This window comes from Myxine glutinosa, chromosome 8, assembly GCF_964187855.1.
Source record: "Myxine glutinosa chromosome 8, kmMyxGlut1.1, whole genome shotgun sequence".
Taxonomy (NCBI): Eukaryota; Metazoa; Chordata; class Myxini; order Myxiniformes; family Myxinidae; genus Myxine; species Myxine glutinosa.
In genome coordinates, this window is record NC_136268.1 from 112,613,451 (window position 1) to 112,631,907 (window position 18,457).

The 18,457-nt window shown below is 51.3% G+C and overlaps 1 protein-coding gene across 4 annotated transcripts in view; it reads left to right on the forward strand.

The window, feature by feature from the left end:
• Positions 1 to 10,268: 10,268 nt before the first annotated feature.
• Positions 10,269 to 18,457, forward strand: part of ZDHHC6 (zDHHC palmitoyltransferase 6) — a 50,149-nt gene continuing 41,960 nt past the window's right edge. The window contains exon 1 of one of the 4 annotated variants that reach the window (XM_068125127.2): positions 10,269 to 10,792. In XM_068125127.2, the coding sequence (XP_067981228.1) occupies positions 10,502 to 10,792 (291 nt within the window). In that variant the 5' untranslated portion in view covers positions 10,269 to 10,501. Of the gene's footprint in view, positions 10,793 to 12,442; positions 12,522 to 18,457 lie in introns of those variants that run through there. The other 3 variants (XM_078783689.1, XM_068125128.2, XM_078783688.1) reach the window with 3 other exon arrangements.

Here is an 18,457-nt window from a genome sequence, read left to right on the forward strand (position 1 = left end):
GCTGAAACGTTCAGCTCGCTCGCTTGCGCGCTGCCTAGCTCATTGAGCAGCTCACTGAGCGGCTCACCAAGCGGCTCGCCGAGCGGCTTGCTGAACGGTTCGGTGCCGGCGAGGTTGATCTGTACGCTTCCGGTGGCGGACGAGTTCACCCGCCTCCTCGCCACTTTCCCGGCCCTCACGCGGCCCACCTTCTCGGCGGGGGCCGTCAAGCACAGGGTGGAATATCACATCCCCACCGCCGGGCCACCGGTCTATGCCCGGGCACGCCGCCTCAAGCCGACGAAGCTCGCGGTAGCTAAAGCAGATACGTGGGGATGCGGGGCAGGAACCGATGGTAAAAGTTCACCATGCCCAGGAACTCCTAGAGCCCCCTGATCGTGCGGGGGTGCGGAAACCCCTTCACTGCCTCCACCTTGGCCGGTAGGGGGACGGCCGGTGGTAGCGTAGCTCCACTTCGCTACGCTGGAGCGCCTCGGCATCGTGCGGCGCTCCGAGAGTGCTTGGTCGTCGCCGCTGCACATCGTGCCGAAGCCCGGCGGGGGATGGCGACCGTGCGGGGACTACCGGCGCCTCAACGATGCCACCACCCCCGACCGCTACCCCGTCCCCCACATTCAGGACTTTTCCGGCCGGTTGGCGGGCATGTCCTTCTTTTCGAAGGTGGACCTCATACGCGGCTACCATCAGGTCCCCGTCAGGCCGGAGGACATCCCGAAGACGGCCGTCATCACGCCATTCGGACTTTTCGAATTTCTTTGCATGCCCTTCGGGTTGAAGAATGCGGCTCAGGCGTTCCAGCGGTTAATGGACAGCGTCTTGCGCGACTTGGATTTCGTGTACGTCTACCTGGACGATATCCTCGTCACAAGCGCGTCCCGCAAAGAGCACCTCCACCATCTCCGCACGCTCTTCGAACGCCTGGGCCAGCATGGCCTCATCGTGAACCCTGCCAAGTGCCGGTTCGGCATCACCGAAATCGACTTTTTGGGGCCCCGCGTCACCAGGCACGGGGCCGTCCCCCTACCGGCCAAGGAGGAGGCGGTGAAGGGGTTTCCGCGCCCCCGCACGATCAGGGGGCTCCAGGAGTTCCTGGGCATGGTGAACTTTTACCATCGGTTCCTGCCCCGCATCGCCCAGCTCCTGCGCCCCCTGTACGAGGCCCTCCGAGGGAAGCCGGGCAAAGGTGACGTTACCTGGACCGAGCAGATGGACGTGGCGTTCGTGGACGCGAAGCCCGCCTTGGCTAACGCCACCATGCTCGCGCACCCGGCACCCGATGCACCGATCGCCCTCACCACCGACGCCTCGGACTACGCGGTGGGCACGGTGCACGAGCAATTGGTGCGTGGTGCCTGGCAACCACTGGCATTCTTGAGCCGGCAGCTTCGCCCGCCCGAATGCCGTTAAAGTACCTTCGACCGCGAGTTGCTCGGGCTTCACCTGGCGGTCAGGCACTTCCGCCATCTGCTCGAGGGCCGTGCGTTCACGGCCTTCGTCGACCACAAGCCACTGGTTTTCGCGATGGGCCGTGGTCGGCCCGGCAGCAGCGTCACCTCTCGGCCGTGTCCGAATACACGACGGACATCCGGCACGTCGCGGGGAAGGACAACCCGGTGGCGGATTGCCTTTCCCGGTCCGTCACCCACGCAGTCCACCTCGGCATCGACTATGCCCGGATGGCGGCGGACCAGGCCGCCGACCCCGACGTCAAGGCCTTGAGGACCGCCGTTACGGGCCTCCGCATCACCGAGGTGCCGTTCGACGGCCCAGGCACGGCCCTCTTGTGCGACGTCTCCCTCGGGCGGCCTCACCCCATCGTGCCCGCGGGCTGGCAGCGCCAGGTTTTTGACGCCATCCACGGCCTGTCCCACCCGGGCACGAGGGCCTCCCAGAGATTGGTCGCCGACAAGCCTGTCTGGCATGGCCTCCGGAAGGCCGTCCGCGGCTGGACCAGGACGTGCCTCGCGTGCCGGCGCGCGAAGGTGCACCGACACACCCAGGCCCCTTTGGCCCCGTTTACGGTGCCAGAATGTCGGTTCGACCACGTTCACATGGACCTGGTGGGACCCCTGACTACATCGCGGGGTTTCACCCACGTCCTCACCATGGTGGACCGCACCACCCGGTGACCGGAGGCCATGCCTTTGGCGTCAACAATGGCGGCGGACGTCGCGCAGGCGTTCATCGCCACCTGGGTCGCCTGGTTCGGCGCCCCCTCAGATATCTCGTCCGACCGCAGCCCCCAGTTCACCTCGGGGCGGTCGCGCGGGGGCTCGGGGTCCAGTTGCACTGCACCACGGCCTACCACTCCCAGGCTAATGGCCTGTGCGAGCGTTTTCACTGCTCGTTGAAGGCCGCGCTCCGGGCCACTCTCCGCGATGGCGGCTGGGTCGACAGGCTCCCCTGGGTCCTGCTGGCCCTCCGGACGGCGCCCAGGACGACCTGCGCACATCCGCGGCAGAGTTGGTCTTCGGGCAACCGCTGCGGGTGCCGGGCGAGTTGCTCCCCGACTCCACGGCACCATGGTCTGCGGCGCAGGAGCACTCCGCGCTGCAGGAGACCGCCCAGAGGTTCGCCCCGGTGCCCACGGCGCACCACGGGCACCCACCTACGCAGGTCGCCCCGGAGCTTCGCACCGCGGAGTACGTCTTCGTCCGGCATGACGCCCAACGGACACCACTGCAGCCCCCGTACGACGGGCCTTTCCGCGTGCTGGAGACCAGGGTGAAACATTTCACCTTGGACATCGGCGGCACTCCTCACCGTGTCTCCGTGGATAGCCTCAAGCCGGCCCACCTCGACGTGGACCACCCACCGCCGGTGGCTCGGCCCCCACGTCGGGGCCGCCCCCTGCGGGCGGACCCCCGGCACCGCCCAGCCCCGACGGAACGCCGCCCCCCGGTCCTGCACCCATCCCAGGTGCAGCCGGCGGCATCCCAGCCGGCATCCCTGCACCCCGGACGCCACCAGTCGCCAGAAGGCGTTTCGGCCGGGTCATCCGTTTGCCCCGCAAGCTGGCCCTCCAGGTGCGCGGGAATTCTAGGGGGGCGCGTGTGGCAGACACGAAAACTCACTGGCGTGGTGGCATCATTCCCCGCACCAAGTGGGCGTCGACCACGCCCGAGGGGTAGGCGTGGCCTCTGGATATACACGGGGCTCACAGCCCCGAGCTCGGAAGTGCTACAGTAGAGCTCTTTCAATAAAGACTCTTTTGGTTTACCCGCGTTGTCCGCTTCCTTCTTGGCAAGCAAGTAGTGCGCGTAGCACCGCGCTTCATATATATATATATATATATATTGTTACGGTCCGCGGTTAAGGATGTTATGTTTGCCAAGCGGAGGCTCCGCGACCTAACAGTTACTCCAACTTACCCTGATTCACCCGAACGTCGGCCAGATCGCGCCACAGATATTCAATTTGGAAAAGACAAAGACGACGGAAAGAGCATGAAGGAGCAGAGAGAGTACGGAGGAAGAACAAGATTTATTATACACACACAAGCAAAAAGGCAATCAAAGTTATTTACAAGCAATGGAAGAAGCAGGTGACACAGGGAAAATCATTAGCTTATCCATTCAAGTTTACTTAAACCCCAGGACAACATTCAAGACAGACAACGATCACACTTACACGGGGGAAATTGCAGGCAGGAATGGCTTGAGGATGGGTGGTTGTGAGAGGCAAGGGAGGTTCAGCGGGTATTGCTGCTTGGCGCGTTCTTTGCGTTGCCTGCGTCCGCCTCTGCTGCAGCGCGGCACGTCGCACGGTGGCTCGGTCACACCTGCTCCTCTCCTTCTGGTGGAGCCGTCTCCCTCCTCTCAGCGCGTCTCTCAAAAGCTTGTTTCACCTCCAACTCCAAGCTTGTCTCCCAGTACCTCTCATGAACCTCCTCACGCGTCTCTCAGTACCTCTCCACGCACGCGTCTCTCATCTGCCGAAGCAGTCCCTTCCAGTCGCTTTTATCACTGGTGTAGGAATCAAGCCGCCGGCTGCGAGGGCATGCCTACCGGGTCGCTCACCACGGTGCTGGTTGGCTGTTAGGGCTGTCCGATTCCACCTCCGATCATGACGACGTGCCACGCCCGTGAGTTGGCGGCTCCTACCCCCCTCTTCCCCGAGATTAGCACATGGGCAATGGCGGCTTGCGGGATTGAAAACCACTCGCACCGCTTTTGAAGGGACCTTTGGAGAGCGGAGATGATTGGGGAAATTGAAAGGGGCCTACTCTTATTTCGTTTGATGCAATGCAGAGTCAATCTATTGGGAAACACATATTTAGCCTAACATAGAATAAGGGACTAACTATTTAAAAGGATATATGGTGCCCTGTGTGTATGCGTTTATGGAATTAACTAGGAGGACGAGCTTCGACCATTATTTACATTATGAGGGTCAGTGAACCACAGCAAAACCACAATTCTCACATTCTTTACACCTTCTTCAACGCGTTACACTTCCTCAACTTCGTTACACTTCTCAAATTCGTTACACTGCACCCTCCTTCCTTCAGGCCCGTCCTCGGGCCTATAAAACTTTAACTTTTAGTGTGACACGTAGGTGTAATTCCCTGTACAATTAACCTGACCCTGAGTGCGACAATTTTAAAACACAAATAAATATGTCCCCCTACTGCATTGCACCCTGTCTAACAGATTTTCACCCACAGATAACCGAATCGCGGAATTGGTTCTCAAACTATACACTTACGGTGGGGAGCATTATTTACAGTGACGTAATTCCTTATTTACAACGCAACCCAGGACCTGTGTTTTTTTTTTTCTTTTTAGGGAAACAAGAGAAAGAAATTCCTGTTGGGAGGGAGGAGACAGCACGCATTGCATCGATGCACCAGTACCAATACCACCAAAGCACCCAAAAGCACCCAAAAGCAACACAAAGCACCAACGCACAATCATTACTGTTTGTAATGAACACACACAAAAAAACAACTGGTGGTGGTCTTCTCCTTCTCTGCTGGGCCGATGTTCTTCCCGACGTCTTCTTGCTTCATGCGGCCTACTTGGACATATAAAAAAAGCACAAATTGTGTCCATTTATATTTAGGGCCTCAGGGGCCAACTAAGGGTGGTCCACCTGTTTGGCATAGGTGCCACCTTACCGAGGTCCGCAAGCAAGATTCCCTGGCCACTATGGCCGGTCTCCAACAGAGGTGCCCTGCCCCAGAACCTGGGGTCCATCAAGTGGCACTTGGCCGCAGAACAGCGGTCCATAAAGTGGTACATCAACGCAATGCATGCTGGTTCTGGGAGTCTCGGGCGCACAATGGCCAACTCACGCACGCTCCCCTCGGCGCCCAATGGCGCACAGGTCCTCGTGTGGGAGACAAAAGGGGGGATAAAGACAGATGAGCGAGGGGTAAGGTCACAAGGGTACACATCAATAAAGGCAATGCAAGGCGAAGTGCGTACGGAGAGCGAAGTGAGAAACTCGTCCCTACCGTACGTCATCCCACTCCTGACACCAATTGTTACGGTCCGCGGTTAAGGATGTTATGTTCGCCGAGCGGAGGCTCCGCGACCTAACAGTTACTCCAACTTACCCCGATTCACCCGAACGTCGGCCAGATCGCGCCACAGATATTCAATTTGGAAAAGACAAAGATGACGGAAAGAGCATGAAGGAGCAGAGAGAGTACGGAGGAAGAACAAGATTTATTATACACACACAAGCAAAAAGGCAATCAAAGTTATTTACAAGCAATGGAAGAAGCAGGTGACACAGGGAAGTTCATTAGCTTATCTATTCAAGTTTACTTAAACCCCAGGACAACATTCAAGACAGACAACGATCACACTTACACGGGGGAAATTGCAGGCAGGAATGGCTTGAGGATGGGTGGTTGTGAGAGGCAAGGGAGGTTCAGCGGGTATTGCTGCTTGGCGCGTTCTTTGCGTTGCCTGCGTCCGCCTCTGCTGCAGCGCGGCATGTCACACGGTGGCTCGGTCACACCTGCTCCTCTCCTTCTGGTGGAGCCGTCTCCCTCCTCTCAGCGCGTCTCTCAAAAGCTTGTTTCACCTCCAACTCCAAGCTTGTCTCCCAGTACCTCTCATGAACCTCCTCACGCGTCTCTCAGTACCTCTCCACGCACGCGTCTTTCATCTGCCGAAGCAGTCCCTTCCAGTCGCTTTTATCACTGGTGTAGGAATCAAGCCGCTGGCTGCGAGGGCACACCTACCGGGTCGCTCACCGCGGTGCTGGTTGGCTGTTAGGGCTGTCCGATTCCACCTCCGATCATGACCACGTGCCACGCCCGTGAGTTGGCGGCTCCTACCCCCCTCTTCCCCGAGATTAGCACATGGGCAATGGCGGCTTGCGGGATTGAAAACCACTCGCACCGCTTTTGAAGGGAACTTTGGAGAGCGGAGAGGATTGGGGAAATTGAAAGGGGCCTACTCTTATTTCGTTTGATGCAATGCAGAGTCAATCTATTGGGAAACACATATTTAGCCTAACATAGAATAAGGGACTTACTATTTAAAAGGATATAGGGTGCCCTGTGTGTATGCGTTTATGGAATTAACTAGGAGGACGAGCTTCGACCATTATTTACATTATGAGGGTCAGTGAACCACAGCAAAACCACAATTCTCACATTCTTTACACCTTCTTCAATGCGTTACACTTCCTCAACTTCGTTACACTTCTCAAATTCGTTACACTGCACCCTCCTTCCTTCAGGCCCGTCCTCGGGCCTATAAAACTTTAACTTTTAGTGTGACACGTAGGTGTAATTCCCTGTACAATTAACCTGACCCTGAGTGCGACAATTTTAAAACACAAATAAATATGTCCCCCTACTGCATTGCACCCTGTCTTACAGATTTTCGCCCACAGATAACCGAATCGCGGGATGGTTCTCAAACTATACACTTACGGTGGGGAGCATTATTTACAGTGACGTAATTCCTTATTTACAACGCAACCCAGGACCTGTGTTTTTTTTTTTCTTTTTAGGGAAACAAGAGAAAGAAATTCCTGTTGGGAGGGAGGAGACAGCACGCATTGCATCGATGCACCAGTACCAATACCACCAAAGCACCCAAAAGCACCCAAAAGCACCACAAAGCACCAATGCACAATCATTACTGTTTGTAATAAACACACACAAAAAAACAACTGGTGGTGGTCTTCTCCTTCTCTGCTGGGCCGATGTTCTTCCCGACGTCTTCTTGCTTCATGCGGCCTACTTGGACATATAAAAAAAGCACAAATTGTGTCCATTTATATTTAGGGCCTCAGGGGCCAACTAAGGGTGGTCCACCTGTTTGGCATAGGTGACACCTTACCGAGGTCCGCAAGCATGATTCCCTGGCCACTATGGCCGGTCTCCAACAGAGGTGCCCTGCCCCAGAACCTGGGGTCCATCAAGTGGTACTTGGCCGCAGAACAGCGGTCCATAAAGTGGTACATCAACGCAATGCATGCTGGTTCTGGGAGTCTCGGGCGCACAATGGCCAACTCACGCACGCTCCCAATGGCGCACAGGTCCTCGTGTGGGAGACAAAAGGGGGGATAAAGACAGATGAGTGAGGGGTAAGGTCACAAGGGTACACATCAATAAAGGCAATGCAAGGCGAAGTGCGTACGGAGAGCGAAGTGAGAAACTCGTCCCTACCGTACGTCATCCCACTCCTGACACCAATTGTTACGGTCCGCGGTTAAGGATGTTATGTTCGCCGAGCGGAGGCTCCGCCCAATGGCGCACAGGTCCTCGTGTGGGAGACAAAAGGGGGGATAACGACAGATGAGCGAGGGGTAAGGTCACAAGGGTACACATCAATAAAGGCAATGCAAGGCGAAGTGCGTACGGAGAGCGAAGTGAGAAACTCGTCCCTACCGTACGTCATCCCACTCCTGACACCAATTGTTACGGTCCGCGGTTAAGGATGTTATGTTCGCCGAGCGGAGGCTCCGCGACCTAACAGTTACTCCAACTTACCCCGATTCACCCGAACGTCGGCCAGATCGTGCCACAGATATTCAATTTGGAAAAGACAAAGACGACGGAAAGAGCATGAAGGAGCAGAGAGAGTACGGAGGAAGAACAAGATTTATTATACACACACAAGCAAAAAGGCAATCAAAGTTATTTACAAGCAATGGAAGAAGCAGGTGACACAGGGAAAATCATTAGCTTATCTATTCAAGTTTACTTGAACCCCAGGACAACATTCAAGACAGACAACGATCACACTTACACGGGGGAAATTGCAGGCAGGAATGGCTTGAGCATGGGTGGTTGTGAGAGGCAAGGGAGGTTCAGCGGGTATTGCTGCTTGGCGCGTTCTTTGCGTTGCCTGCGTCCGCCTCTGCTGCAGCGCGGCACGTCACATGGTGGCTCGGTCACACCTGCTCCTCTCCTTCTGGTGGAGCCGTCTCCCTCCTCTCAGCGCGTCTCTCAAAAGCTTGTTTCACTTCCAACTCCAAGCTTGTCTCCCAGTACCTCTCATGAACCTCCTCACGCGTCTCTCAGTACCTCTCCACGCACGCGTCTCTCATCTGCCGAAGCAGTCCCTTCCAGTCGCTTTTATCACTGGTGTAGGAATCAAGCCACCGGCTGCGAGGGCACGCCTACCGGGTCGCTCACCGCAGTGCTGGTTGGCTGTTAGGGCTGTCCGATTCCACCTCCGATCATGACGACGTGCCACGCCCGTGAGTTGGCGGCTCCTACCCCCCTCTTCCCCGAGATTAGCACATGGGCAATGGCGGCTTGCGGGATTGAAAACCACTCGCACCGCTTTTGAAGGGAACTTTGGAGAGCGGAGATGATTGGGGAAATTGAAAGGGGCCTACTCTTATTTTGTTTGATGCAATGCAGAGTCAATCTATTGGGAAACACATATTTAGCCTAACATAGAATAAGGGACTAACTATTTAAAAGGATATATGGTGCCCTGTGTGTATGCTTTATGGAATTAACTAGGAGGACGAGCTTCGACCATTATTTACATTATGAGGGTCAGTGAACCACAGCAAAACCACAATTCTCACATTCTTTACACCTTCTTCAACGCGTTACACTTCCTCAACTTCGTTACACTTCTCAAATTCGTTACAATATATATATATATATATATATATATATATATATATATATATATATATATATATATATATATATATATATATATATATATATATATATATATACGTACATATATATATACATATATATATATATACATATATATATATATATATATATATATATATATATATATATATATATATATATATATATATACATATATATATATATGAAGGAGCTGTGCTCCAACGCGAGTCGAAAGAATTGACGCGACCAAAAACGGAAATTCGTCCGAGTTGCCTTATTATACGTATCAAACTCGGGTACTCTGAAAAGCCTGTTTATCGGGCAGCAATATATATATACACATTTATGCCGGAGCGTATGCCCGGGAAAAGCGAGACCGGGCATGCCCGGGTGTCAAGGGCGGGTCCTGGAAAGGCGAGTCTGGACATGCCCGGGCGTCCTGGACGCGGCCTGGCAAGTCGAGGCTGGGCGTGCCCGGGCGCTCTGGGCGAGCCCTGGAAAGGCGAGAGCGGGCATGCCCGGATGCTCTGGGCGAGCCCTGGAAAGGCGAGAGCGGGCATGCCTGGACGCTCTGGGCGAGCCCTGGAAAGGCGAGAGCGGGCATGCCCGGGCGTTATGGGCGTGCCCGGGAACAGCGAGTCCGGGCATGCCCGGGAGAGGCGCGTCTGGGCCCGTCCGGACGAGCCTGGCATGGCGATTACGCCCTGGCCGCGTCCTGGCAGGTGCAAGGCGATTGTGTACATCCAGCGGGAACCGCTACATATATATATATATACCAGTGTGACGATATCTTGTTCGCTTTGGCTTTGCGAATGGACCAAACCATTTCATGTAAATAGAGGGGGGGGTGGGTTCTGTGGTCGTTACTGGCTTTGCGAATGGACCAAACCATTTCATGTAAATAGAGGGGGGGGTTCTGTGGTCGTTACTGCCACGTGGTTTCAAAGTTGTTTTTTGTTGTTGTTGTTTGCACGCATGTTTTTTTGCACGCACGTACGGGCAAGCACGTACGGGCAAGCACCCACGTACGGGCACGTCCTAGTATTGTAAACTTTGACATTTTAAAATGTACATGATTCCAGAAAGGATAGCTGGCTGAAACTCCCTAAGACCTCCCCTTAATGCATCACGACAGGGCAGCAGCTTGATTCGCAGCGAGCGAATCATAACACTCGGCTCCCCATTTCCCGGTGAGTTGGACGGTGTATGTTCAAGAGCAAGTTGGTCGCTTGTTTGGAGTTTTTTTTCCTCCCTTCTGTTCAATTAAGATTTATTTTCCCTGAAGGATTATTTGCTAATATACTTTTGGGATTGCAAATAAAGGTGTTTTTAGCCTCACAGTGGCAACTCGAAAATTAAATAAGAGAAAGGGTTTTAGCCGCTTCTATCACCGCTCTGTGAGGAAGCCGGCTCAGAGTTCTTGGGATGGATGGAGTCGGCTTGTTGGGCTCGGGACCCGGCGAGGCCATGACCCATAGCCCCGAGCCGAGCGTCTTGCGGCGCTTGTGCCACTGGGGCCCGCTGCTGGCCCTGTCAGTCATATCCGTGGTGTCGTGCGCTGCCGTGCTCGATTCCCTGTTGTGGTTGTGGCCGCTGGACAGCGCGGGCTCCATGTGGAACCTCATGGGTCTCATCGGTTGGACTGTGCTCATTCTGTACCACTACCTGCGAGCTCTCGTCGTGGGTCCGGGATGCGTACCGATAGGCTGGCGCCCGGTAATTGCGATTCTGCGGGGGTTGTGAGTAAATGGACAACTCGACGTCGATTTGAATGGAGACGGGAAGAGGAAGTTTGAATGGGATAATAATGATCTGTGGACAAGTCTAAAGGAGACGACAATAGGATCATGAAATGATTTTTTAAACCTTCCCTCGGCGTTATGAATGAATTAAGGGGTCGCTGAGTGGTGGTACAGGACACGACACGACCCCCCGCCCTTTCCCCAAACTGCATAATAGGTCGCTGGGTGGTGAGGACAAGACACGACCCCCCGCCCTTCCCCAAACCGCATAATAGGTCGCTGGGTGGTGGCGACAGGACATGTTTGGACATAATTGAATTTGAACTGATTTAGAGACTCGTGTTTGTTATTATTATTATTTTTTGTACGATGTATTGTATTGAGAAATGAATGAATGATCGATTTAAGGCCATTTTTCCCCCACTAGAGTGGGGGTTAGCCTTGTGGACCCCATGACAATCGTGGTTCCATGTTTGTGGCAATGTTTTTATAGCCGGATGCCCTTTCTGACGCCAACCCTTGGTCGCCTCTTACGATGCGCAGGGATACGGTGTACCTATTCTAGATCGGGGTACACACCGTGATCATTCATCCCAGCAAGATGGTACTCAATTTGCCGACCTCGGAGGGATGACAGGCTGAGTCAACCCCCCCTGGCGTTAAGTCAGCGATCGACCGGGATTCGAACCCAGGATCCTGGGATCCCAAGCCGGCGCCCTAACCGCTAAGCCAACACCAGACTTGTATTGTATTGAGGTAGATTGCAAAACACCCAGCCAGGACTCAGTTGGACCTCTTGGTGTACTCATGTTTCATAGGTAGCATTTTGATGCCCATCCTAAATTACCCTAATGATAGCAACACCTTGTTCACACCGCCATGCCAAGCCAAGGGGTCATGTGCAGTGGCACTCGCACCACCTGTTTGGACCTCCAGCACGCACAGACATCCTGGTGTTTGTGATTACGTAACCGTTTGATTACGTAACGTATAGGCCTAACACCAGAACGGTATAAGGTGGAGGGAGATATGTGGAGCGCCGACCTTCACCAGGCTGAACATTTGGTATCCAACTGATGGGACGGATCTGGATTTGGACCTTAACCAAAATCTAATCAATGATCACACCCAACCTGTCCACCAAGTTTCGTCCGAATCTGTCTATATCCTTTTCATATAATCTTGCTTACAGAAAAGACAGACAGACAGCCGTGAAAACATAACATCCATCCACATTTGGTGTGGAGGTAAAATGAAAATGTCCTTTAAAAAAATTTTTTTTTTACTCCCACAAAATGATGCACAATTTTATTGTCTCATTGTTTGTTTGTTTTTAGCTTTTGTTTAAGTAATACAATAAGTAATGGCACATGTGCAGCAACATTTGCCGGTTATATAAATGTACTCCAAAATCAAAAAGAAAAAGATTGGAACTGGCTGATGCTATCTTTTTCTGGTTCCGAATTACGTAACGATGAAAATGAGCAAAAATATGTTTCCTAAACGACCTCCCTGGTGGTGAATATGATGAATACACCTGTCTGGGACAATTTATTACCTCTGCCACTGAAGGTGGATGGAGGTTATGTTTTCACCCCATGTTTGTCTGTTTGAGCAGGATATCTCAAAAGGTTATGGATGGATTTGGATGAAAATTGGTGGACGAGTTGTGCGGGTGACAAGGATGAATCGATTCGATTTTGGTGAAGATCCGAATTTGGATCCGGATACAAGAAGTTTTTTTTTTTTAATTTTCAATGTGATTCTTCACCATTGAGAGTTTGGCCAAAAACGATTTATAGCATATTTCAAAAAGTTGTGGACGAGTTGTGACAAAGCTCGGTGGATGGATTGGTTAGCTCACAAGCACAAGTTGATTCGATTTTGGTTCATGTCTGAATCCAGATCCGGCCTATTGGTGGGATACAAAACGTAAACTGTTACCCTGGCCCAGGTATGCTCTCTACCAAGAGCCGTTCTAATTGATGCTTGTAAAGGTCTTCTGGAGAAGGTGGTAGCAGCAGCAACAGTTTATAAGTTTGAACTGGATTTGGATAAATATGTACTTTGAATCAATGGCAATGGGGAGGGGGGAATGGAGGGGTGGGGGGGGGGGGGGGGGGGGTTGGTGGGTGCACCTCGGTGGGGATATTTGTAGGAATGGCAGGTAGTGTAGGGTAGCCATTTCTGAATGAGTTGTGATGTCTGCAGGTTTGAGATGTACAATTGTTTTTCACGTGTATTGTATCAAGTGGGAATGTATAGTTTTTGTTTGTTTAGTTGGAAAAATAACAAAATGGTACAGAGATTGTGATGCCCCTTCATTATCAAAATTGTGGAGATGACATGGGCTTGATGGGCTGAGTGGACTCCTCCTGTGTGTGGGTTTCCTTGCCTTGCCTTAAAAAAATTATACAAGGGTTGAGGCTCATGGAGGAATGAAGCAGAAAAGGGCAACCGCTTTCAAACTACCAAAGTGCAGGGGGTCATGGACAAGCACAAGGAGGACAAATGTCAAAAGGAGTAACAATGGTCCAGAGAGGAACAGAACGGCAACAAATTAACGAGTGGAAAAGAGAGTGTGAATGTATGGGTGAGTGCATGAGGTGTTGATTGGCAAAGCATTTTAAAAATAGTTTTGTGCTCTAGCTTTGTCTTTTCTGTGCGAATTTCTGGATTATTGTTTTGGCCCTGCAGGCAGATGAATACAAACTGAGTCGCATATCAATTAGTCGTGACAGACGAGATTTGCTGGGTCAGGTGTTTTGCATCCTTAGAGTGTTTTTTTTTACAAGCCTTAGACTCTGTGTCCTCCTCTCCTGTCAAGGTGGAGAATTTTCTGTCAAACCTCGACTCTGATTCTGCAACTGGACCAGATGGCATCAGCCCACGGGTCCTAAAATCCTGCTCTGCCACTCTTTCACACCCTCTCTCCATTCTCTTCACCCTCTCTTTTGTTCAAGGTCATCTGCCATCAGTTTGGAAATCAGCCAACATTACCGCTTTACACAAAAAAGGTGCAAAAACAGATCCTTGCAGTTACAGACCAATCAGCCTGCTCCCAATCATCAGCAAGGTCATGGAATCCATCATTGCTTCGGATATCAAATCTTTCCTCTTCTCCAATGGTTTGATCTCTGATCATCAATTTGGATTCAGACCAGGTCATTCTACTCTGGACATGCTGCTTCTGCTGTGTCCACAATGGATGGAGGTCCTCAATGCCATACAGGAAATCAGAGCTGTCTCACCTGACATATCACATGCCTTCGATAATGGTCTGGCACCCCGCCCTGCTCACCAAACTATCCTCTTATGGTATCCATTGAAACATCCATGCATGGCTTGCGGACTTCCTCACCGGTTGCAGTCAACGTGTGGCCCTGAATGGATTTCTCTCATCTCCTCTTCCTGTTCAGGCTGGAGTTCCTCGAGGCAGTGTTCTGGGCCATGTGCTTTTTCTGGTCTTCATCAATGATCTATCCGACTCCCTGGAAAATCCTCTATCTCCTTGCTGATGACTCCACTCTCTGCCGCTCCATACCTCATCCCTCACATCGGCAGTCTGCAGCCTCCTTACTCTCTGCAGACTTGGACAAAATCACAGACTGGTCAAACAAGTGGAACATGTCTTTCAATCATGACAAATCTCACACTCTCACTTTGTCTCTCCGAAAAGACCGCCTGAACAACCCTCCCATCTACTTTCTCAACAATCCTCTCCAAGAAGTTCTGTCACTCAAGGTTTTGTGTCTCACTATCTGCCATGGTCTTTCCTGGGAAAACCACATTTCAAAGCTGGCCGCCAAAGCCAGTCGCCCACTGGGCATCCTTCGTCGTGCAAAGTCCTTTCTTGGCACACCTGAGCTCCTCACCACATACAAGGCTTTCGTCCGCAGCTCAATGGAATACTGCTCTCCCCTCTGTGCTGGTGCTCCTGCCTCACACCTCGCTCGGCTTCAAGCTGTTGAAACCAAAGCTCTCAGAATCATTGGAATCTCCCGTGATGGAGCTGACTCTGAGGGCCTTTCACTCGCTCACCGTAGCCAGGTAGGTGGTCTTTCAGTCTTCTACCGACTCCTCTCCGGCCTAGCTCCCTCAACTCTGTCTGTGCTCTGTCCCCCAAATATTCCTTCAGGTTGCACAAGATCTGCCTGCAACCTTCTTCTGGTGAAACTCCTTCACTCTTTCATTCCTCTTTTCACCCACCTCTGGAACAAACTCCCTCACTCTCTTCAATCCCACTCCTCCTTCCAGGTCTTTAAAACAGCTGTTCACCACCATCTCTTATCTTCCCCCATCTTCTACCTTATGTATCTTCCATCTTATCTATCTTCCATCTTACCAACTTATCCACCATCTTATCCATGGTGATTGTTCACCACCATCTTATCTATCTTCTACCCCCGCTAATTTCACCCCAATTCCACTTTTTTGAAATACCAACTTCTGTCCTGGAAGTCCTTGGTGTCCTTGTGTTTTATACTTCTCCCTCCACCCCCCCCCCCCTTCCCACGCCTCCTCCCCCCCAAGCCCTCTCCCTTCCACACATCTCCCTGCTCTCAAATGTTGTGTTTGTGTGCTTCCCCTTCTCTCCCCATCTTGTTTTCCGCTCCCTCTTTTTATATATTTTGTTTGTCTGGTTGATTTGTTTGTGAAGTAAATGTTAGCTCTTTCACGAGCCTCGATTCAGTATACAAAAAAAAAAAAAAAAAAAAAAATTCCAAAACCTTGATCTTTTCGACCCCCGTTAATTCACCCCAGATCCACTTTTTTGAAATACTGACTTCTTTCCTGGAAGTCCTAGCAGTGTCCATTTGTTTTTAACCTCTCCCACCCCTCCCTCCCCCTGACCCTCCCCCCAAACCCTCCCCCTCCCACAGATCTTCCGATGTCCCTGTTCTCTACTGTTGTACTTGTAGTCAGGTTCACTGTTTTTTCGTTCAAAATCATGGTAGATTAGCAAACCTATACATTTTTGGAAACGTTATTACATGGATAATCTGAAAATCAATGTTTACATTTGCCAATTCCGACCAATTCGATTCGACCAATTCGACCAATCGATCAATTCCATTCGACCATTCGACCAATCGATTCGATCGAGCATTCGATCATTCGACCAATTCGATCGATTCGATTCGTTTCGATTCATCGAATTCGATTCGATCGACCATTCGACCAATTCGATTTGCCAATCAATTTGACCGACCTTTGCTTGTGTGGAACGGACTGTGAAAACGATGTGGACTATATTGTCGGATACGACACACGGGACAGTGACGACGAACTCTAAATGGCATATTCTGTAATCGTGTATGTTTGATGCCATTGACTGCCTGTGTATATTTTGTCATTGACTGCCTGTGTAGATGTGAAGTTATACTGACTGCATGTGTATATATGATTTTTCTGACTGCCTGTGTATGTTTGGTGATATGAATTATTGTGACACATTTTGATGTTATTAACTGCCTGTACAAAATGATAACATGTATTTGATTATGCAACTTATCGCGAATATAAAGACAGTATTTTGCAATTCCAAACCTTTGATTCGTGTCTTACCATTCCCCATAGCACTAATTTGATACTTTCATTGGATTCCTTGTCCCTGAAAATATAGGTTTAGTATATTTTAAAAAGTTTTTAGGGTAATTAGAGGCAGAAATAGAACAAAATATGTATTTTACAGTGGCCATTTTGAAAATCCAAAATGGCCGCCATACAGGTATCTCTCCAAATGTAAACATTGATTTTTAGTTTCCTTATGCTATAACCTTTCCAAAAATGTATAGGTTTGCTAATCTACCATGATTTTGAACGAAATATAATTTATTGACATAGTGAACCTGACTATTGTGTGCTTCCCTCTCTCTCCCCATCTTGTCTCCCGCTCCCTTTATTGTATATTTTTTGTGTCGGTTTTTTTTTTTTTGTCATTAATGTTAGCTCTTACACGAGCCTTGATCTTGTATAAAAAAATATATATAAAAAAACCTTTATTATCCACCGAGCTTCAATTAATCGATGATCGATACCTCCACCAAATGAAACTTCTATTCTTCTTTTTATACATAACTAGCAGAAGTACCCGGCATTGCCGGGCGGGGAGGGGAGGGGAGGAGAGGGGAGGGGGGAGGGGAGGGGAGGGGAGAAGAGAGGGGGAGGGGGAGAGGTGGAGAAGAGGGGGAGAAGAGGAGGGATGGGGAGGGTGAGGGATGGGAGGCGGAGGGGTGGGGGGGAGGGGGGATGGGGGGAAGGGGATGGGGGAGGGATGATGGGGATGAGGGGGAGGGATGAGGGGGAGGGGAGGGGAGGGAGGGGGAAAGGGGAGGGGGGAATGGGGGAGGGGGGGAAAGGGAAGGGGGGGAGGGGAGAATGGGTGAGGGGGGGGGGGAGAGGACGGAGGGGGGAGGGAGGACGGGAGGGGGAAGGGGGAGGGAGGGGGAAGGTGGAGGGCCAGTCAACAATGACGTTGCAGTTCTCATGGTCGGAGAGCAGCACAACAATCGCGGCATCGTCCTGCATCTTCGAAAGAGCACGAAGCGGATTTTGGAGACTCACCGATCCTGTGACCCACGCCCTCCAGTACCGGCGTTGCCGGGCGGGGGGGAGGGGAGACCCGCACATTCCCAACCCGTACATTCGCCCTCTCGACTCAAGCTCGTATTCGAAATCGAAAGGGGAAATCCTTCGTATTCGAATTCATAAACACGAAATATGAATTAAAATTTAATTCATATCGCACAAAATCGACACAAAACACTGTCGCATAAAGGTGAAAAAACGCAATGGCTTTTCGCCCTGAATTACGTGCAAACGTGTGACGTGTGACGGGATGGAACATCACGTGATCGCTCTGAGCGAATCAGCGAGCTGCTCGCACTGGCTGAGATTAGCGGGTACTTCGCTGAAATGCGCTGAGGTAAATATGAATAAAAAATATGGATCTCGTCAAATATTGTCTCGGCCATGTTCGTCCCAGGCTCAATGGCCATGTCTATGCCAAATATCAAGCACGTGAGCCTCTCCGTTTCGGAGTCTATCGGAAACATTACACACACACACACACACACACACACACACACACACACACACACACACACACACACACACACACACACACACACACATACACATACACATACACATACACATACACATACACATACACATACACACATACACACACAAACTGTGTTTTATATATATTGTTACAGATACGACTTTGATGGTATGGTGGGCCGAGCGGGATGGCCGCCGTATCCGTACAAGTTACCCCGATTGCACCCGGGGTTGACTAATCGCGCTATGCTGGCTCAATAAGAAAAAGAAGACACCCGGCTGGATTACAATCACACAATACGACACCAGGGATACGGTTCTCAAAGGTTGTTATTACAATTGCGGAAGGTTTAGATTACAGGGACAAGAGGGAAACATAGGAAGGTGGGCACTTAAACACACTTATATTATCCCCGGACAGACGACAGGTAAACGCGGGACAAGGCTCACTCACACGGGGTTTGATGGCCAGGAAAGCGGCAGTCGATGGCTCAGGTGCACCTGGCTCAGGGACAGAATCACGTACGGTGGTGTCCAGCAGATGCGGGGAGGTCGCTCAGCGCTCGTGGGT